The 24149-nt window shown below is 35.2% G+C and overlaps 1 protein-coding gene across 13 annotated transcripts in view; it reads left to right on the top strand.

Annotated features, from left to right (window-relative positions):
* Nucleotides 1–24149, top strand: part of HDAC9 (histone deacetylase 9) — a 912577-nt gene that overhangs the window by 853385 nt on the left and 35043 nt on the right. For all 13 annotated transcript variants that reach the window (XM_032401986.1, XM_032401978.1, XM_032401976.1 and 10 more), the window contains one exon: nucleotides 9305–9389. In XM_032401986.1, the coding sequence (XP_032257877.1) occupies nucleotides 9305–9389 (85 nt within the window). The remainder of the gene's footprint in view (nucleotides 1–9304; nucleotides 9390–24149) is intronic.

Here is a 24149-nt window from a genome sequence, read left to right as displayed (position 1 = left end):
TATTCCCTTATGTCAGAAAACATATTCTCTTTTTTAAATGTCTTTAATTGTAAAGTATAATATTCAGAAAACTGTATAAGGTATGAATGTAAAACTCAATGAAATACTACAAATCAAGCACATATATAACCATCAACCAAGGCAAGAAATAAAATAATCTCATCACTTCAGTAGGCCCCATATTTCCTTTCCCAGTTAGTACTCCCTTACTCTTTTCTGAAAGTAACCAATTTTCTGTTTTCTAACATAAATAACCTATTTTTTAACTTTATATACATGAAATCATACAATATATTATCTCTTTGTATATAACTTCTGTTGCTCAGTATTATGTTTGTGAGATTCATCCATGTTATTGCAACTAGCTATAGTTCATTCATTTGTACTATTATATAGTACTACACTTCATAAAAAGAATAGGAAAATGGGGGCACCTGGGTGGCTCAGTCAGTTAAGTGGCTGCCTTTGGCTCAGGTCATGATCCCAGGGTCCTGGGATAGAGCCCTGCTCCACGGGAAGCCTGCTTCTCCCTCTCCTACTCCCCCTGCTTGTGTTCTCTCTCTCGCTTTGTCTCTCTCTGTCAAATAAATAAATAAAATCTTAAAAAAAAAAGAATAGGAAAATGCCATAGTTTATTTGTTTATTGTACTTTTATATTTTATTATTTTTTAATTCTACTTTTAATGAATATAGAGAATTTTTCAGTTTGGGGGCCATTATGTACAATGTTATAATAGACTTCTATATATGTTTCTTAATGCATTTGTACACACATTTCTGTTGACTATATATCTAACAATGGTATTGCTGGGTTGTGGGATTTGCATGTGTTTAGTTGTTGTAGGTAATAACAGACGGTTTTCCATAGTGGTTGTCACAATTCATACTCCTACCAGCAGCATATGACTGTTCTGTTGTTCTGTATATTTCCAACACTTGCTATTGTCAGTCTTTTAAAATTTTAGACATTCTTTTGGGTGTGTGATAGTATATCATCATGGTTTTGTCTTTGCAAAATGCTAATGAAGTAAAACAGATTTTCATTTACTTTTTGGTTATTTGTATATTCCATTTTTGAAGTACCTATTAAGTCTTTTATTCACTTTCAGATTGTCATTTTTCCTACTGATTTGAGCAGTTCTTTATGTATTGTTGGTTAAATGTGTTGAAATATCTTGTCTAAAAATCATGTCCTTTGATAAATAAAAATAATTTTTAATGTAGTTCAAATCTATCATTTCCTTTATGATTAGTTCTTTTTGTATTCTTTTAAAGTTTTCTTTGTACCCAAAGCCATGCAAATATTCTCCTCATTCCTTATGGCTCTGCAGTAGTATCTTTGTCTATATACTCATGGAGATGCTATTCTATTCCACAGATCTGTTTGTCTGTCTTCTTGACATTATTAGACTGCCTTAACTACTGTGGTTGTATAAGAATTCTTGATATCTGTTAGAACAAATCTCCCACTTATTTTTTGTCTTCAAGATAGTCTTGGCTACATTTGTCCCTTTTGTGTTTTCATATAAGATTTTAGAATCAGCTTGTACAGTTCCACAAAAGACATATAAATGGATTTAGTTTATCAATAAAAGCAAAGATTATCACATTTTAATAAAAGGTGCTGTTTAAAGGTACACTTTCTGTAATATAATAATAAAGTTTGAATATAAAAAAGTGAAGAAAAAACTAAACTACAGAAATTAACTGAAGGAGAACTCATATTAATATCAGATAAAGTGGACTTTAAGACAAAAAAAGGAACTAGAGATAGAAATGCCTCATAGTGGTAAAATATTAACTGAGAAGATGAGACAATTCAAAAGTTATATATCTAATAACACAGCTTCAAAACATATCAAGCAAAAATTGAAAAAAACAAATGGAAAAATAATCAAAACTGCAATCATAATGATAGATTTTAACACACCTCATCAGAAACTGATTGAGAAAGAAGACAATAAAAAGGAGGTATGTAGATTTAAATATTTTCATAAACTAGCCCTCATTGAAATATATAACGGGCCATACTCAATAACTGCAGAGTATCATTCCTTTCAAGGACTCATAATGTTTTCAAGAACAAACTATATTTGGGGAGCATAAAGTAAATTTCAATAAATTTCAACTAATTGAATTCATACAGAGTATAACCTCTTACCACAATAAATTAAACCAGAATCAATATTACATAACACAAAGACATTCCATGGAATGTTTATGGATTGGAAGACCTGATATTGTTAAAATGACCATACTTCACAAAGTGATCAACATTTCAGTGCAATCCCTATCTAAATCCCAGTGGCATTTTTTACAGAAATAGAACAAAAATTTTTAATTCATATGAAACCACAAAAGACCACAAGTGAACAAATCAATCTTGAGAAAGAAGAACAAAGCTGGAATCTTCATACCTCCTACTTTCAAAATAGATTACACAGCTTCAGTAATTAAAACAGTATGGCAAAAATGCCATAAAGACAGACTTGTAGACCAAGGGAACAGAATAGAAAGCACATATGTGGTCAGCTGATCTTAAACAAGGGTCCCAAGAATACATAATGGAAAAAGGATAGTCTCTTGAACAAATGGTGCTGGGAAAACTGGCTATCCACTTATAAAAGAATGGAACTGGACCCTTATCTTACATCACACACAAAAAAGAACTCAAAATGTATTAAGATTTAATTGTAAGACCCAAAACTATAAAACTTTTTAAAGAAACCAGGGAAAGTTTCATGACATTGGTCTTGGTAGTGATTTCATGGATATGATACCAAAAGCACTGGCAACAAAACCAAGAATAAACAAGTAGGACTACATCAAATTAAGAAGCTCTACAGCAAAAGAAACAAGAGAGTGAAAAGGCTTGGAGAAAATATTTGCAAACCATGTAGCTGATAAGATGTTTATCTCTACAATATATAAGAACTCTTTATCAGCTCAGTAGTAAAATATACTAATAACCTAATATTAAAATGGGCTAAGAACTTGAACAGAAATTTGTCCAAAGAAGACATATAATGGCCACAAAGTATATGAGAAAATGCTTAATGTCACTAATCGTCAATAAATGCAAGTCAGAACCACAATGAGATGTCACCTCATATCTGTCAGTATGTCAGTATGACTATTATAAAAAATGCCAAAGATGAGTGTTGGCAAGGATGTGGAAAAATGGGAACCCTTGCATGCTGTTGGTGGAAATGAAAAATGCTCTAGAAAACAGTATACAGGGCCCTCAAAAAATTAAATATGGAACTGCCATATTACACAGAAATCCTACTTTTGGATATTTATCCAAAAGAATCAAGATCACGGTCTTGAAGATATAATAGCACTCCCATGATCATTGCAGCACTATTTACCAAGGACAAGATGTGGACACAAGCTAAATGTTCACTGACAGATGAATGAATAAGAAAATGTGGTATATACATACAATGGAATACTATTCAGACTTTAAATGGAAAGAAATTTTGCAATATGTGAAACATGAATGAACCTTGAAGACATTATGCTAAGTGAAATAATCCAGTTGCAGAAAGACAAATACTACATGATTCCACTTACATAGGTATCTAGAATAATCAAATTCATAGCATCAGAAAATGGAATGATAGTTGTCAGGGGCTAGAGGGAGATAGAAATGAGTTACTAATCAATGAGCATGAAGTTTCAGTCAAGCAAGATGAATAATTATGCTCTAGTGATCTGCTCTATGACATTATGCCTATAGTCAACAATAATGTATTATACACTTAAAAATTTGTTAAGTGGTTAGATCTCATGTTAAGTGTTCTTGCTACAGTAAAATAAAATAAAATAAAAGTAAGATACCAATGATGTAAAATAAAATGAAGTATAAAAACAAAACTGAAAAAAATAGTTATATAATTTGAAATAAAAATATAATTGGAAAATCTCATTTATTTGGAAATTTCAAAATACAGTATCTCATGAGCCAAAGGAATCACGATGGAAACTAGAAAATATTTTGAGTTGAATGATTATGAAAATATGAAATATTAAAATTTGTGTCATGTATATAAAGGTGAATTTGGGGAAAGTATAAAAATGTTAAATGTGTATATTAGAATAGAAAGTTTAAAATTAAAGATGGAAGCATACAACTGAAGAAGTTAAAAAATCGAAGCAATGAAAAAGAAAATCAAAGCAATGAATTAAACATGAAGTAAGCAAAAGAAATATAAAGAGAAGAAATAATTACAAAACAAAAATCTATGATTTTTAAAAGTCAAAGTTTAGTTCTTTGAAATAATTAACAAAATTGATAGAACTCTAGCAAGACTGATTGACAAAGAAAAGTTATGCTTTACCAGTACTCAAAATGAAAAAGGGGGGTCTTACTACAAATTTTAATGTATTAAAGAAAAATTGTTATGTAAAAAAAGTTGAAATTTTATTTGAAATGGAAAATTTCTTATAAAAATACAACCTTGCAAAAACCGAATCAGCTCAGAAAATTTGAATGGCACTATAATTATTAACAAAATTGAATCTTGAATGCCAAATTTACCAAGAGAAAATACTAGACCCACATAGCTTCATCAGTGAATTCTATAACTTATACTGTTATAGAGTAAAGGGAGGAGAGGATGGGAAGAACACTTCACAGCTGTTTTCTTGAGACCAGTATAATATGATATCTCAAACTTAAAAGAACATTATAAGAAAGGACTATTATAGGAAAATCTTGCTCATAAGCATAGCAGTCAAAACACTAAGCAAAATATTAACCATTCATCAATATCTTAAAAACCCATAACAAAGTTGTATTTAAGCCAGGAATATATTAACTTTCCAAAATAAGGAGCAGCTGGGTGGCCGATGGTTAAGCATCTTCCTTCCGCTCTGGTCATGATCTCTGGGTCCTAGGATCCAGCCTTAGTCGGGCTCCTTTCTCAACGGGGAGTTTGCTTCTCCCTCTGCCTCTCCCCTCTGGCTTCCTCTCTCTCCTTCTCTCTTTCTCTCAAATGAATAAATAAAACCTTTTTAAAAAATTCCAAAATAAGTAATTATAATTTGCCACATTGAGAGAATGATGAAGAAATATACCATTTCAATAGATGCTTAAAAATCAGTTGATAAATTAAACACCCAATTATGATGACTACTTTTGGCAAACTGGGAATAAAAGGAAAATTTATTAATTTGATAAAGGATATCTACAAACATTCTACAGTATGCATCAGATTTAAGGGTGAAATATGGGAAATTTTCTTTAAAATCAAAAACAAGGCAAAGATGCTCACTTTTACTGCTTCATTTTAACATTGCACAGTGGTCCTAGACTGTGCAATGGGGTAAGAAAAAAAATAAAGACTGGAGAAGAATAAACAAATCTGTTATTTTTTACAGATGATATAATTGTGTATGTAGAAAGTCTGTACAAAATTATTCATATATACATTACTGGAATTAATAAGTAAGTTTTAAAGAAATTGATACTCAATTTCAAAATCAATTAAAGTTCAAAAATCAAAACATCAATTAAAATCAGTTATATTGATTTAAAAATGAATTATCACTGTTGTTCTTCCTAGTCTTTCACCCTAAACCATACCCTGACTATAGCAGACAACCAAGAGAAGAACCTATTCCACTTAGGTCTCTTAGCTCTGGAGGGCAGAATAAAGGCAGCCTCTTCATGTTTTCTTTCAATTACTCTTTCCTTCATTCATTCAACATTTTTAAAATACCCACCCTATCCCAGGCTCTATCTTTGCCTTTAAATGGCTCACAACAAAGTAGAAAATAACAGACGTGGCTTACTACAATAAAATGTGTAGAGTAAACAAGAATATTTGTGTGGAAAGAAAGCACAGAGGTGGAGGCAATTTGCTCTATCAAAGAATTTTAGAAAAGATGTCACAGAGCGGGCATTGTTTATGTTGGTCTTTGGATGATTTAGTAAGGTTTCACCAATTCAAATAAGGATAGAGAAAATCAAATTTAGAAGAAACAGAATAAATAAAGGCATAAAAGTGTGAAAATACTTGGCATATCTGGGAAACATAAAAGCTAACAGGAGTAGTTAGTAGATCCTTTGCTTGATTAATGTATACATCTATCCTCATGTACCTATTTGCAAAATCTCTATTTAGCTTTGTTCTCTTCTGTTCTGAATCATGAAAATAATGAGGTTGATTTTCATGTCTCATGAGTACAGAGTGAGTTTTAAAACTGTTATTCAAGAGCTTCTCCAAGGATACCCTTGCCCATTTCTATAAATGCATCTTAGCCAACTAAAATGACTTTTGATTATTTAAATGATCTGATTCTAAAGAATATGAAAATTACTTATTTACAACACAATAATGGCCACAATTTTTATGGTGTTTTAAAATAGCTGTATACTTAGAAATTACATGGTATGTAAAACTTAGCAAACATCTGAATACATCAATATGGTGTTGCCACTTTGTGTAAAAAAATGTAGAAAAATAAATGTCCTGTCACTGAGTCAGAAAATTTCTATAAAGTTCTGTAAGTAATGGTTGAATTTAAGCTTTAGATCTAATAAAGCTGGATGAGAACTTCATATGTCAAGAGGTTGTGTTAAAATTATCTTGTATCTTATTACTTCATGATAATTATTATTACTTGATGGAAATGCTCAACAAAGATAGCATGATGGGTGTGATATTTCCTACATCTGCAACTGCTTTATCTTCCTATAAGTTTTAAATACAAAAGTACTCGGATTTACATAAAATATATCCTTATTTATCTTTCAATAAATTAATAAATTAACTAACATTGATTAGACTCAATAGCCAATGATTTTGCTACATCTTCTTAGCCAAACTAAATACATAACAGCTTTACTGCATATTCTTAGTTTTTGTCCCAAATTTAAGAAAAATGACTATTCATTTAATATTATTTCATTACAGTTAGTTATTAGATTACTAATAATGACCAATACTTACAAATATTTGTTAAATAGCTGCTTTAATCAGATGTTTTTAGTGCTTTTAATTGTGAATGATTAAATCAACACTCTAGAAAAGACAACTCAATTCTGTGGTCCCTCTATACAAGGTTTTAATTTTATGAAAACAGACTCTAAATGGCCTTTGCCTACTTGCCAATTCAGAGTATTACCTGTTACCTTCTCTGCAGAACTACCAAATCAAAAATAAAGAACCTACATTGATAACTTTCTGAATTCATCTCTGTCTGTGTGTATACCCTTAAAATGAAGCAAATTGGGGCAATTTATTGAAGTTTAAATCCTCTAAATGACATTCACCTAAAACATGCAGGGAAATGGTTTGGGAGGTTTAAATTATCAGTGTAATTGCTTTAATTTTCTAGGTTGCTTTTATAAGTAGACACAACTTTATCATATCCAACTGACGATTCCAAATTGGAGGTTTAGGGTTGTTTGTATTTTTAATCTCAACACCCTAAATCACATTTACGTTCTGCATAACCCAGGTCTTAAAAATAGCCCACAAACCTCAGTGCAAGAGAGTTTCAGAAGTGAGGTTTTTACATTAACGGTCTTCCTGTAGTTTTCTTTCCAGTAGGCAGCACCTTTGAATTTGTCAGCATTTTTACTCTAATGTCTCAGGAAAGCTTTTTGAAGAGCTATATGCTGAAATCACCTCGTTCTTTTGTTCTTAGATATTTGAACATTGATGTTTCAAAATGTTTTATTAGTAAAATCTACCTGATTTCTAATAAAATTTTTCTCTAATCTCTGAGACAGAGTGAAAGGAAAGAGTATTTATAAGCAAGGTAGCTCAACCCTATCTAATTCTGGAGTAAGTTTTTCAAGTAATCTTCTGCCTATGATTCATTAGTTTCTCTGAGTTAAGAGCATATTACTAGGATAACATATTCTTGAAGATACTGTCTGAAATACCAGATTTTTAAAAAATTATTTTTAAAAATTTTAAGATTTGAGATTACAGCACTGACACGTTTTTTCTCTCTCACTAAACTGAATTCCAAATAACCTTTTGATGTTTTAAAGGTTTTTCTTTGGCAGCTAAGAAAAACACTCTTGAAAGTTCTATTTCTTGAATTTACCCAGGTATAAATATCCCTAAGCTAGTCGGTTATTCTATGGCATCTGGAAGAAAGGTGCTATTGTTTTAGATTCCATGATTGAAGTATAGAATAATCAATTCAGAGAGACCCTGGGGGGAAGATTCACTCACATATGTTGTGGAAACTTGGAATTCCTGAGTTTTTAGGTTTTTTTCTTCAGATGAAGAGACATAGATGAGTTTGTATTTCAGTATAATGTCTAGTGACATTGGTTCCTTTTCATGGCATATTATAGTTTGACCATCATTTTGAGACTATTAACTTTAAATTTTCTAATAAAACTCCTTTTTTGTTAATACCTTTGTTACTATTACTTTCTTTAATTTCTAGGTCACAGTAGCTAGACAGCTATTTTGTTTGCAAGTGTTCTGGCTATGCAGTTTCTGGTGCTATACACCAAGCTACATCATCAAGGTATTCTTAGGATGTAGCATCAGATTTAGTTCTGCCAAAACACTCCATAAATTATTTAAAGTTCCTCTTCATTTCTCGCAAAGCAATGTTTGCTAAGCTTGTCCATGAAAAATCAGTGTAATTCCAGAAGATCATGATATATTTGCAAGACAGGAATTTGTCCCATGTTTCCACATGGACATCTGCTTAGTTATAAGAACAGTAGAAGTTAAATGAAAATGCACAGTTATTTCCCCTTAAAAATACAGTTATTTAGCTTTGGTTTTATTTGAACTTTTCTCTACCATTTATTTAATAGCAGTTGGGTAAGAGCAGCTGTGTCTCATGGCTTTCTATTGTGAAGTGTCCAGAAGTGTGAAGTGGTTGGATGTAAAAACACTGCAAAAGTATGGATAATAGACTGCCCACTTTCTGTCTACTACAACTTCCCTGAGGTTTTGTTTGCAGGGCCCAGCTGCATATACAGACATGATGGAATTTGGTTTGTGAAGAACCTACAAAAATTACACAAATAACTCAGATTTTTAATGAATAATACACAGACATGCACCTGCTTCAGGGACTTCATAGATTAGTTTTGTGACCAATAGAAAAGTCCCTTGGAATTCAGTTATATGGCTGCAAAACAGAAAATAAAATTGGCTACACTTCTAGAACTACTATCAGCAAAATGAAAATATTAACTAGTTCTTCGAGCAAGCTTTTTTTTGTGGGGAGGGGGGTTGTTTCAGTTTGCTTTGCTTCTCTCAGACTTACTATAAAGTCATAATATTCTGCTCATTATTATCTACTGTTCTTGCAGCTGGAGCCACTTGCTGAAGATATTCTCCACCAAACCCCGAATATGAATGCTGTTGTTTCTTTACAGAAGATCATTGAAATTCAAAGTATGTCTTTAAAGTTTTTTTTAATTTCTAATCAGGTACAACTAATTAAACATATTGAAAATGAAAGCACATGAAAAACATATTTGAGTTTCCAAATATGAGAAACATATTTAGAATTATAATTTGCACATATTATATATTCATACCTAAATGTGTTACTGCCTTGCTCTTACTGTGGCGATCTAACCTTACACTGGTAACTCAGAGGCATTAGATTTAGAATCTTGTTTTTCTCATATTTTCCAAGTACTTGGATTTTTTTTCATTACTATCACTAAGTGTCTATCCAAAACAATGAAATTAATCTAGAAATTTTTATTATATTGTCTAATCTTAACTAAGGGTAAGTTGTGTCCTAATGATGTTGGAATTCAGCAATCATTTACTGGTTTTAAGTTTGTCAAGAGAGGAAAAAGTTAATGAGAAAGCCTCACTATTAGAAAATACAACTAAAGAAAGCAAGGAAGTCAGAAACTTTACTATCCAGTCCCTTCATATTGTTACTACTTTGTGAAGAGTTACTCTTTTTTAGATGGTAACACTTTCTCACACACACACACACACACACACACACACACACACAATTCAAGCAGGAATTAACGTGAACGTTAGCATGAAGGGAAAAACCAAATGGCAAAATTATGTGTGAAGAAGGATCAGGAAAACCCTTAGCTTTGCTATCATCCTATAGAAGCATGTTTTAAACACCACTGAAGAAGCCTCCTGCTAGCTTTCTGAGTCCTTGCCTTTGCTTGCTCAGTAGCAGTTTGTAGATATGGGTGTATTTGGAGTTCTGTATGATTCATTCATCTGGTGCTGTGACTGTTTATAAATTATGCCATACAGGAGCTCAAAACAATCTCCACTTTACTTAATTTCATTCATGCCTGGTCATAAGTGCCCCATAAATATTTATTAACTATATATCATAACTGGAATAAAGTCCATATTTAAAGATTTTCAGAGAATGGAAATGTAAACATTCAAATACTGGGGACCAAAACCTCTGAAAAAAGACTAAGATAAAGGAACTGACAGATGAAGAAGGGGAGGCTGGAGAAGAATTCATAAGCTTGGGTACAAAATCCTGTCATTACAATAACTGTCTCATTTCCAGTGAGAGTAAATTAAGAGGCTCTGTTATATGTTATTCCAAATCTCAAGGAAAGGAATCTGAAGTGGTCTTTGACAGCCTTCTCATATTCATCTACATCCAATCTAATACCTCCTGCAGGTCATCAATAGTATAAAAATATCTAGTTTTTATAAATATTATTCTTTTTTATTCTGAGCATTCTTTTGCCATTATACACAGATTAGTAAAAGTTATTATTTTTATGTATATTCTGATCATATCACTTTCAGTAAGCATTCTTGAATACTTATGATATGTTGATGGAAGATAACTTTATCAGTTATCAAGGCACAGAAGTTATGAAGAAGAATAAGGTAAAGTTCTTGGCATTAAAGAGTTACAATCCCTTGAGTGAGAGACACTTAAATAAAACTTCCAGTACAGGGCCATGAGGAGCACTGAGCTCATGGAAAAGGAGCATTCTCTTTCTTAAGTCCCTTTCAGCTGGGTTGAGAGATGCTAGAGTGAGGAAGGCTCAAGGAAGGTTCAAGGAAGGCTTCATGGCAGTGATAGAGCCTGAGCCTGGTCTTAAGGACTGAACAGGGTTTTGGCCAGATGAAGAGTGAATGTTTGGAAGGGAACAACAAAACTAGAGGTCTCAATTTTTACACAGGTATGAAAAATTCATAGTTTGTATCTTCAGAAACTGTACTGTTGCCTTTTGTATTAGATCTAATTTCCTAGTAATGGCTTTCTACTGCATGACTTTTTTTCCTTTTACCAAAAATTACATTTTCAAGTGATTTTTGCAGTCTGCACTAGCCAAACAAACCTGTTTGACTCTTAAAAAGACCATTCTATCACAACCTGCTGTATGAGAATTCTGCCACTATGGATTGTGGATATTAGTCTTCTGTTCCAAAATTCATTTCATAGTACCCAACACTAACCACTTACCCCATTTAAAATTCCATTTCCTTCTGAGCTCCTAGTGAGGATTGCACCCAGCACTTATAAATCCAATACTTCCATAAACTCTCAGCAATAACATGTGGATTTTAATTAGTAGCGTTTTAAATTTTTTCTATTATTTGAGTTTTTTGTGTATTTTATAGTCTGTTAGTCTTGGTTCTTTAGTTAGAGGATAATCATCAGGAGGACAGGAATCACATCTTTTCACCCCTGCAGGTACCTATAGAAAGGGTTGGCAGCAGGGGAGAGGTTTGAAGTGCACGGGAGCCTGGGAATCAAAAGTAGGCAGATTTAAGTGTAGGATTTAATCTTCAAGGCCCTAGGGAACCAGAGCTTGCATCAAAGGGAGCTTCTGAAGAAGACCTCCTTTTTCTTAGTCATAGACATATAATGTAGTAGATGTTGTTGGCTACTCAGCAACAATGCCTTCCTCACTTATACTCAAAAGAAGCCTGGTTTTACTCATGAATCCTTGTCACCGGATACCATGCAACTCAGGGGAAGATGAACTTATGTCCAGCTATAGGGGAGCTGTTCTTAGTCTAATGCTAAACTAGTCAACCCACTTCACAGTGATTGGTTAAGGAATGAGTACATGACCCAATTTTGGTCACTGAAAATCAGAGCTGGCTTCATGGGTGTTCAGCCTCTGCAGTCACATAGGCCACACACTTAGAAGAGTTCTGTGCATGGTTTAATGCTCTTACTGTTGCTGTCTTTAAATTTTTATCAAGTTTTGAACAAGGGGCCCACATTTATCTTGCCCTGGGCCCTGCGAATTACGCAGCCAGCCCTGATAAAATTCAAGGTGTTAGTGATGTGAAAAGGTATTTGCCAAGAAGGGCTGATACTAACATCACCACAGGGAGAAAGAACTAAGGTTGTGGATGAGAAGGAACTGAATGGTGAGTCAAGGTAAAGGGAAAGACAAAGACAAGATGAGAGTGATCTCTTGGCATTTGGGACATAGAGTAGAAATCACTACAGAGAAAGTTGTTTCAGACTTTGGCTTTGACACTCTGTGGTACATTTTATGTGGTTCTGTGAATTGTGTGTCTTTTGGGGCCATTTAATTGTATGTCTTTGGGGCCACTCTTCCAGACTACAGAAACAGAAAGGGGCTGCATAAGGTCCATAAAGCAATAAAATTAAAGTCAATGTTTCCGAGTAACAAACTTTATAATGGCTTGAGAAATTAAAATTATGGGCTTCTGGCCTAGCAAACAATGCTAGATTTCCTTACAAACTATAAAATTTCACTCTTACTTTTACTTTTCTCTGTTTTATAACCCAGTCTTCCATTTCAAGTGCTCTTATAGGACTCCAGGCCAGCATTTCCCCTTTGGTGGGGGAAGTAGTTAAGATTCACCACATAATTTGGATCCCAGTGCAAAATGAAAATGTGTGAATGCTTCCATGTTAAAAAATTACCATAATTCAGGAAGGTGACCACAGAGCATTGAACCAAGCATGGGGACTCTTCTGTACATGGGGGACCTTTGCAACTGCACATGTTGCCTTTAAGGTAGCCTTTGTTTAACTGAAGAACCTCCTCTTCACATATGTCTCTGAGCATCACACAGGTGCCTCCTTTTAACTTTGGGAGGTGTTTGAATTTCAGTCTGCCTCCTAGTACAGGTTGTGAAGGATTCTTTTGTGTTTCAGCTTGGGACTACAATATCAGAAAACTATGTAAATGTTGAGAAGCAGGATTTGTAGCATGTGGGAAACATTCAGGCAAGTTCCTAGATAGCCTTGTCCTGAGGCAGACAGTGAGGTGCTGACAGGCCTTATGTGAATTTCTCTTTGAGAACTGAGCCCCCCAGCTGAGGGTATGCAGGTGCTGGAGGCTGTGATTAGCATTGGCCTTGTGCCTGGCCACATGTATGAGAATATTTGGCAGCAGGGCCATCCCTGTTGTCCTATCCTTGTTTATGTTACTCATTTAACGGAGAAGAAACGACCTTACAAGGCAACACGTCAGGACAACCATTCCTCCTGACAGGTAATAAAGACCCCTCCTGACAGGTCAGGTTCTGGTTTCATCTCAAGATGGTGGATGTATACAAAGATCAGCCATTTTTGAGATGACAAAAGAGATGGTCAAGAAGCTTCATGTTTTCACATGCTGTTCACTCTGCTAACAAGTGTTTTGCCTCATCCCTATAAGTTTTCTAGACTTAGTTCAGATGTTATCTCTTTTGGGAAGCCATGTATCTCTTCATTGTTATTCTAGATTAGGCACATTTCCTGTGTGTTTTCATAGCAGGGATTGTTTTTGCTGATGTTCTTTGTTTTTAGTCATTGAATCCTTTGCACAGTGTCTGGCACATAATAGGCATTGTGCAAATGTTTATTGAATGAATGAATCAGCTAATCTGTCAGTATTTGCCACATTTTTTTTCTTAGCCAGGTTGATTTTTTTAACTAAGGTAATTATACTCCTTGGCTGGCTAACCCATGCGGACAAGAGATTAAGAAGAATGGGCAAAATATATGCGAGCTCTTTTCTTCTGTCTTCCATAACCCATAATGATGAATCATTTCTAAATTGGAAAGAATATAGATTACTTGTGAGCTACCATTTCTGTCACTAATCTTTGAGATGGCAATTCTCAGAGCTGAAATTAATTGTTGGCTGATGACTGTACTCACCAACAAGTGATGCCAGGTAAGAGTCAGCCCAGAGAAGGATAAATGATCCTCATATGTATGTTTCCTTTCCTAAAACCCATCCTAACAACTTATGGAGTCCATTGCACTCTTCTTCCTTTCTTTTGCATTGGAAGATAAGAAGCAAGGTTCCCAAATGCCTTTTTTCACACCAGTCCTGGCCCATGATACCATGTTCACTGATTTTGAAGGGAGGAACCATGAAGTGAGTTTTCCATAAAACTTAATTCATGTAGTTTGAAAGACTATAATTTTAAGCTCCAAAACATATAATGAATGATACTGATATTGATCTGTGAAACCCCAAAATATGAAAACCACAAGTATAGAGCCATGGTTTCCTTTTATTTATTTAAATTTTTAGTAAGAAGAGTACTCTTTTTAAGTGTCAACCAATTTTCTAGACCGCCTGCATGATAATAGTGATAATCATAGTATCTTTTGATTTGTGGATCAAGAAATATATATATGTACACAAGGATTTGAGGATTCTTTAAAATTTTTGCTGCAACCCTCCAGTGGTTTGCAGCTGATAAGCTGAAAAACACTAGTGTAGAGGATTTAAAAATGACAGGAACTTCAATATAATCCTCTCCGCCACTCACAAGCCATGATTAATAAGCCACTTAACTTTTCTGAGAAATTTCAAGAGGAATGGCATGGCATATCACCATCCTACTTTACTAAGTTGGATCTACTGTGGCAACAAAATGGGAAATAAGAATCAGGATTATAAAAAAAAATGGTTATTTCCCCCCTCCGCCCCCACTCTCATCTTTTCCCTACTCTAAGGATTCTTCCTTTGTTTAGTGGATTGGGGTCTTCTTAGAGTTTCTTACTATGCCAGTCACAGCAAAATGGTTACATAGGCCAGAATGAGGAAGGGACAGTATTTGTCATGTATATTCTTGTCAAACAACATCGGTGTTTCCAGCATATAAAATTTATCAGTATAACTAAATCTCTATTTCTTAAAACACACATACGTGTGCACACACACACACACACACACACAGTTATTTAGGTCAATGAGAAGTGAATCTGTGGTCCTCTGAATTTACCCAGCTTTTGAGGCCAGTATGAAAAGGGATAGGATTTTCTCATTGCAGGAGAATATACCACGTGACCAGGTAATTGACTGAGGTAGTCCGTTATCCCCTGGTTCAAGCACCGCAATGAAATAAGAAGTAACATGGGATGCCTGGATGGCTCCATAGGTTAAGCATCTGCCTTCCGTTCAGGTCATGAATTCAGGGTCCTGGGATCAAGTTCCACATCGGCTCCTTGCTCAGTGGGGAGCCTGCTTCTCCCTCTGCCTGCCACTCCCCCTGCTTGTGCACATGCTCTCTCTCTCTCTCTTTCTCTCTCACAAATAAATAAAATCTTAAAAAAAAAAAAGAAAAAGAAATAAGTAACAAATGATGTTACAAGCAAATGAAGGCAAGCTAATTTTGTTGATTTCATTTCCACTCTATTTCTAATGGAGATAACTAGATGGTAAAATAAACTGTTGATGTACCCACTAAGTGGATAATCAGAGGAGTGCGATTCACTTCTCTTGGCGATTAAGAGATCTAGATAGTAATTAATGAAACAAAGCTATTAAAGTAAGACTTGTTCTAAAGAGACAACCATTGTCTTTTTTAAGTGAAATGCCGTTCTCAGCCATTTCCTCCCTTTAGCCTAATACCCTTTATCTACCCCCCTTACCAAGGAGAAGGGGCATTTACATCAGACAAATCAGAACAAAATCCAGATTGTTTCTAAGCTGAAAGGAATATGTATACATCTCTTGTTGTAAGGAAACTGTCCAATATCTTGACCTCATGGGGCTATGCACACCGATTAAAGAGTTGTTCCCCAGATTGCAACATGTGCTGCATAAATCATCTTAAAAGCTTTACTAGCTTCTTGACTCCACACCCAAATCCTAAACCACACTCAGTTTTCTTCTCTTTTTGTTCCTTCTTATTTTATTTTGATTTTCTATCTTTTTTTTCTTATCTCTTTCTCTTTTCCTCTCTCCTCCATCTTCATCCTATTGAGGTCCAGGGAAGAAGAATAAGAGATAACCCACAATGTTGGAAAGGAACTTTTAACTCATAAGGATTTGGGGATTCATTTCAGTCAGAGAAGGAACGTGGTCAAATCTGCATTGCAAAAGATTATTATGCCTGCAGTAAGGACAGGAGATTTAGCATGGCTTATTGTCAGACATGAGCAGTTTATTTCAGAAGTAGAATTGAGTTGGTATGGTAATTAATTGTCATGGAGGGGATTAATGGATTTCTAGATTTCAGACTTGGACAACTGAGTAGATGGTGGTGTCACTTCCTGTGATAGGGAACAGTGCCGGAAAATAACGGTTTGAAGAGGAAGATGAAAAACATTAGACTTAAAGAAATTTGGGATGCCCGGCTGGCTCAGTTGGTAGAGCATGTGACTCTTGATCGTGGGGTGAGTTTGAACCCCATGTCGGGCGTAGAGTTTACTTAAAAAAAAAGAAGAACTTTTGTTAATTAAAATGCTTGAAGTTGGGGGGGGGGAGGCAGCATCATCCTAAATATCAGTTTTTTACTACAGTGAAGTTATTGAGGGATTTTAGATTAAATCATTTACACACTGCAAATCCTGTAAGCTGCTAGCAAATAAAAAAGTAACAATTACTGAGTGTTTTCAGTGTGCCAGGTATTGTTCTAAGGACTCTTATTAATATAAATTACTCATTTAATCTTCTTAACGACCCTATGAAGTAGGTACTATTTTCATTTCCAGTTTACAGCCAAGTAAACTGAGGTACATCTAGGTTAATTAACTTCCCCAAAGTTAGACAGTTAATAAGTGGATAAAGGCAACATCATAAATCAAGCAGTGTAGTTCGAGAGTCTATAGTCTTAACCATTATGTTATTCTATCTCACAAATAAATTCATTCTTTTTGCAATTTTTGTGTATACTTTTTTCATTTCTTCAAAAAATGACATGTTTAGGAAAAAAATCAATTTAACTGATGATTTGGAGTTTTGGAAGTTCTGGTTAATTGAGGTTTAGTCAGTCAGTCCTAGAAGGGTAGTGCCAAATTACAAGGAGCCATGGAGCTATGAATCTACTTTGGAGCCCCTTGTAAACTTGCAAAATACATCTAATCACAGAAAAATGCAAGGATTGGCAGAATTTCAAATTCCTGCCCTTTTGGGTTTAAAACCTTGACTGTTGTCAGGTGTGAGCTGCTATTTGTCATAGATTTTTTGGCTGAGACAGAGGCCTTGACGTTGCAGACCTGGGCCAGGCAGACCTTCATGGAAGAAAAGCAGCATTAAACATTTTCCTACTATTAACCCCACCAACCCTTGCTTGCATCAGAGCCAGATCAAACTTGTACATGTAGGTCTTTGAAAGTTGATTTTGAACTTCTAATTAACCATTCTCTTGAAATTTTGAGATTCTGATTATTGTTTGGTGGAGCACTAATACTATAAAGTACCAAAACCAAAAGGAAAATCTGCTATCTGCTTAGAGATTTGTCTGGAATTTTTTTTTATTCCAACTGCATCTGTAATTATGATTTTTCTTTCACTCATGTTCTACTAAGGCAAAACTGATCAAACCATGAGAATAAATAAAACTATGCATGTTTCCAGGACTGAACACTCTTTAAGAATAGGAATGCATTGTAATTATACAGTCAACTGTTAGCACCCAGATGAGCTTCACACATACATTTGATTCCATTCACTGAGATAAGGTGTGTTTAGAAGGTCAAGTTCAGGAAAAGATCATTTGCTAGGTATTTATATATATTATGTCTAGTCCTCACACAACTCTGCAATGCATAATTAGCATAATTAGTTTCCTCATCTTGTTCATGAATGAATTGAGGCTTAACAAGTATAGGTCTCTTGTTGAAGGTCTTTCCACAGGTAAGCAGGAAAACCAAGATTTGCTGATATGACTATGCTATCAAAGCCCATTTTCTGTAAAAGCATATGACCTCCTCTTCCTCTTTTCACAGATAAGAACAGAGTTTCACCACATTTCCTATTCCCAGATATCCCAGGATAGACACTCGACTAGACCTCTCATAAAATATGAAAGATTCTGCCTACATTAAAACAGTCTATTTTAATACATTACTAGGCTTACTAGAATGTAAGGGAATAGGAGGAAAAAAGAAATAAGCTGAAATTTAATAGAGTAAGTAACACAAACAGGGAGAGTATCCCTGGGTCAAATGACAGTATCAGTGCATGAGAAAGCCTAAGGTCTGCATCATAGTTGGGGATAGGAATTTGATGGGTACCAAAGAGGTTTTATCTTGGTCCACTCCTAGTTCTGAAGGAAGCAAAAGTATCCCTAATTTAGACCCCAGTATATGCTGAGATCAAGTTCAACAAAATGAACTCAAATTCGAATTCAAAATTTGAATTCATATGAATTCAAATAAATAAATATATATATACTTATTTAAATAAATGGATAAAATCCAGTACACAGGGCACAAGCCACTAGGGAAAGTCAACAGAAAAGAGAAACAAGAGAATAATAAGCCTTATTTGTGGGGTTAAAATGGAGGAAGGGCACTATTTTCAAGTAATAACGGATTAAAAATACTCATGTACTTTCACTCCTCCATGGAACTCCACTAAGATAATAAAAAAGAGGGGTTTTGTTCTGTTTTGTTTTGTTTTTCAGACATACACTAATAGGAATAAAGAATGAAAAAGGAAATAATAGGAACCTGGAGAGCAGATGACCATCTGTTACTGTCTTAGCAGACCTGGGGAGAAAAAAAAAATATCCCAAGCCAGTACTGGCAGGCATATCTCTTGCCAGAGAGGGATACATCAGACCCATATGCCATAGAATTGTCAACCCACACACCTAAGACTCTTCATTTCATTTATCATTTCTTTTAATTCATTTTCCTTTCTTTTCTCCATTTCTACATCTATCTTGAAAACAGTAACACTTAAATTCGTTTGCCTTTCAATCTGCCTTAAAAATCTTACCTTTCTACTTTACCAATCTAATAAAATCTCAACCCTGGATACATTCTACAGAGAACTTTCTCCAACACTGGACCTAAATAAACAGGTCTGCTCATGATTGTCCTGAATCATAGCAGTTTGGCTTCCTGTAAATTTATGATCACCAAACTCAAATGGACCCATTATAATCCTGCTATGTTTCTCAGGTCAACTTGCTCTACCTTTCCAACTACTCTTTCAAACTTCTCTGTCCTCAAACCTCTATCCATCTTACCTTTACCTCCCCTCTTAATCTCAGCGACAAACCTTAAACTCTAGCTACCAACTGCTATTTTTGAACTGTTCATTGCCGTCAACATTTAAGCACCCTAAAATACCCCTCATCTTAAAAAAACAAAAGGAAACTCCAGCTACCTCATTCCTTCAGTTTACCACCCATTTCTCTTCAACCCTTTCAGAACAAAGTCTTGAAAATTGTTTCTGTTTAGTCATCCCCATTTTCTTAGCTCCAATCCCTATCAGAACCTTTCTAGTCTGGTTGCAATCTGACCCATGGTCACCAGTGGCCTTTTTGCTGCCAGATGTAAAAAGGTGATTTTATTAAACTTTTTATTTTGAAATGATCTTCGATTTAGAGAAAAGTTGCAAGTATAATACAGAGTTCTCATGTGACCTTTATCCAGCTTCCCTGAATTCTGACATCTTGTATAACCTTAACACAATTACAGAAACTAAGGAATTAACAGTAATACAGTTCTATTAAATAAACTGTCAACTCTCTTTGGAGTCCACCAGGTTTTCACTAATTTCCTTGTTCTATTCTAGGTTTCAGTCTATGATTGACCCATTACATTTAGTTGTTGTATCTCAGTCTTCTCACATCTGTCATTTCCTCAGTCTTTCCATGCCTTTTATGAGCTTGACACTTTGAAGAGTACTGGTTAATTAGTTTGATGAACATCTTTCAGCTTGGTATTCTCTGATGTTTTCTCATGAGTAAAGTGAGGATGTGCATTTTGGACAAGATTACCACAGCAGTGTTGCAGTTGCTTAGTGCTTCAGATCTGTGGTACATAATGTCAATATGTCCTATTATTGGTGAGATTAACCTTGATCACTTGATTATGGAGCTCTCTAATGTGATGTTACCATGTTTCCCTTTGGAACTAATAAATATGTTGGAAAGATAGTTTGCAATTTTGCAAATATCCTGTTTTTTTTCAACCTTTTGTCCACTAATTTTAGCAGCCATTGGTGGATCTTACCTGCAGAAATTATTACTCTGGTATTCCAATGCTGATTTTCTATTTTCCTTACTCCTTAGAAGTTATTCTTTGGGAATTATCTGTAATGAGGAACTGTCCTTTTTCTTCCCATTATTAATTTTGTTGCACAAGTTATTTTAGCTCTGGTCGTTTGGAGCTCTTTCAGACTGGCTCCTATGTCCTTTTGACATGGTTCTGTCTTCTTGTGAGCACTTTCTTAGTTTCTGGCATCACAAAATGTTCCAAGTTCACCTTGGTTTTTCCCTACCTATATTAGTCTGGATCCTCCAGACATAGTCTATATAATTAACAATAACTATAACAAATATAAATATAAATAAATACATATTATAAGGCAATAGTTCATGCAGTTGTAATTGAGGCTGAGAATTCCAAAACCTGCATTTGGCAAGCTGGAGACCCAGAAAAGTAGTTGGCATAGTTCCAGTCCAAGTACAAAGACCCGAGAACTAGGAAAACCAGTGGTTTAACTTCTACTCTGATGCCAAAGACAAAAGGATTGATGTCCCAGCTTGAAGACTGTCAGTCAGAGAGAGAGAATTCTCCCTTATTCAGGCCTTCAACTTACTGAATGAGGCCCACCCATACTGGGGAGGGCAATTTGCTTTACTCAGCCTACTGATTCGAGTGTTGGTCTCTTCCAGAAACACCCTCACAGACATACTCAGAATAATGTTTAACCAAATAGTTAAACCAAATGTTTAACTGGGTACTCTGTGGCCCAGTCAAATTGACAATAAAAATTAACCATCACAAGTCCACCTCTTGTCAACTTGGCACCATACACATCTTAAACCATACTTAATCGCCATTTATAGAAAATAACAGTCATAGTTTTGCCTAACATGATACAACTTTCCTGACTACAACTGAAAACACACTAAGCACTTCACCAGGAGAGTAGCTACAGTTTTGAGTGATGTTTGCTCTTCTCAGTATCCCATAAATACTATGATGTAAAATTAACAATACTTAAATGCTATGATATAAAGTTGATGCATCTTATGTTACAAGATAAGGGAGAAGGGGACAGAGGAAAACAAAGATACTTGCATACAAATATATTCATAATAAATAAGGAGGAAACACTCCTGACAGTTATATTCCTTGTTACTGTAATTTGTCATGTGGCCATAGTTGGTGTTTATAACCACCTTCTTCTATTACCTATTCTGTATTCCCTTTGCCTTCAGGAAGCAACTCAGCTGGTTATGGTTCCTTACCTGGTGGAATGATTCAGACCTTCATTCTGAATTAGTAGTCCTGCATAGATTGAGTTGTTGTAGTTTTCCATTGACCTTAATCACAGGGCATAGTGTACTAAAGTATGCCCAAAGGGACCTCCTTGTATTCCACACATTCTCTTCCTTACTTCCATTGTGGAGTAGCAGGCCAATTTTCCTTGATAATCAGGATTAATCATCCCAGCCAGCACAGTAATTCCTTTCTTTGCCTATTGATTCGGAAGCATGAGGAATCCAAAGTGGCACGGCAGAAGTTTTAACATCCAGTTCAATGGAATCATTGTTTTATCCCTGGTGGAAGCTTTCTTCCCTTTGGAACTAGGACCTTTAGTCTAGCAGAGTGTAAGCTCTCAGGAACAGAAAGTAAAAATGTTGCCAGTGGGTGACTAGGTGTAATATTGAGTGGTGAGACTCCCATTTCCACCCCTTGATTTGTGAACACATGATTCCTGGATATGGAAGAAACAGCACCATATATTGGGTGCTGATTAGAGCATATGCATCCTTCTAGAGAAACTTGCCCCAGTCCTACAAGATATTACTACCTGGCTTACACTGAAACTGAGTCTTCTAAAGGCCATTCCACTATTCTATCAAACCAGTTACCTTGACTCTGCTGTCCATTATGCAGCCATACCCACCTTGCCTTTCGCAGTTGAATGCTGCCACTTGCCCCCTGCCACCTGGATCCAATTACTTCCACTGTACTTAGGTTTCCCAATTCAATGACCATAGTTCCCACTGTAAGTTATGGTCTACAGAAATGAGCAATCACAAGGCTCTTCAGGAATTCCAGGACACCCCCTCCCCTCACAAATTTATTTCTTAGAGTTATGGTAAAAGGCATGTCTTCTGGACCTTTCCAGTGTGGATGAGTAGGTCCTAAAGGACAAATATACTCTAACAGTCCAATCTCCCTATGTCTTTGAATCCCTTCCTCTTCATTAAACCAAGAAAGGTCTGACATTTCTAAATCACTCACTGAGAACCAGCTTTTTGTCCATGTTTTAACAAACCAAACAGACTGTTGGAGCCCTTCCTAACACTCCTGGATGCAACATTAAATGTAGAATCTCTTCTTACTGAGCCCATCATTCTCTACCTAAATCCTTTTCACACTATATATTCTTCTTCTAAGTGTACAATATGAGTAAGTTATTTCAACCCTCTTTACTTCAGTTTTCTCATCAATAAAATAAAGAAAATGAAAGATTCTATCTCACAAGGTAGTTTTGAAATTATATGAAATAACATATACATATACATTAACATAAGCATATCATAGACATTCAGTAAATGTTTCATATCATTTTACTTATTGTTGTGTTTGTCCCAGACCATAGCTTCATAGTCATCTCTATATGTATAACTCCAAAAATTTATATCTTCAGCTCAGACCTCAGGTCTGTTTATTAAAGTTCTAGCTCAGCATCTTTCCCTTGATACCACAAGGGCACATCTCATCAACATGTCCAAAGCCATTGTCATTATTCTTTTCCCAAACCTCAACCTCTTCCAGGTTTCTTGATCCAAGAGATGGCACCCTTTTCCTACTAGTTTTGCTAGACAGGAATCTAGGAGTTAGTTTTCATGTTTTCTTTCCATTGCTGTCTACATCCAGCCCATTACTCCATCCTGTTTGTCATATCCCTTAAACATTTCATTCATCTATCCACTTATTTTTGTTCCCATGGCCACTGTCCCAAATCAGGCTTTCTCCTGGACCGTTTTTATATCCTACAAAGTAGTCTACCCACATCCTCTCTTGCTTTCTCCACTTATTCTCTAAAGTGCTGCCAGAGTAATTTTTTTTTTTTTTTTTTTTTTTTACAAAATAACACTTAGTCTGTATACCTCCTTGTTTTAAATCAGAGGTCAACAAAGTTCTTATGTACAATGTAGGATGGTAAATGTGTAAGGCTTTGTGTTGCAGCTGCTTAATTCTTCCATTGTAGCAAGGAAGCAGCCATAGCCAGTGTGTAATGAACACAATTGTATTCTAGTAAAACTTTATTTACAAAAACAGGGTGTGGGACCAATTTGGTTTCTAAAAAATGAGAAATCTGAAACAAGTGGTTATCTGGATGGGATGTTGAAATAATAGACACCAATTGTAAAAGCCACCTAAAATTCTGGCCTGGAAGGTGGAAGAGAAATATTCAACATTGCTGCCACCTGGTACACCAGGCACGTGTGCTAAAGCCACAGCTTGTGACATGCATGAAGGCACCAAGCCACCAGGGGTTGGGATTAGGGGAAATGTGGGGAATAAAGGTTATAGATGGTTAAAATATATTCAAGAAATAGAGAGAGAGTAGTCCTGAATGCAGCATTTACACTATGAATGTTTCTTCTACAGAGGTTTCATCAATTATTGAACATTGCAACTTAACAACTATTTATTTTGTGGTTAGTTACATATTTTAATTTTGCTATCAATACTATTAGCTGAAAGGCGCTCAGAAACAAATGTGCATGTTAAAAGATATAGTGCTCGATTGCTTTTTCCTAAGAAAGTTGATA

This window comes from Phoca vitulina, unplaced genomic scaffold (genome assembly GCF_004348235.1).
Source record: "Phoca vitulina isolate PV1807 unplaced genomic scaffold, GSC_HSeal_1.0 scaffold4, whole genome shotgun sequence".
Classification (NCBI taxonomy): domain Eukaryota; kingdom Metazoa; phylum Chordata; class Mammalia; order Carnivora; family Phocidae; genus Phoca; species Phoca vitulina.
Note: the sequence above shows the minus strand (reverse complement) of the source record. Positions and strands in the feature narration are given on the sequence as shown.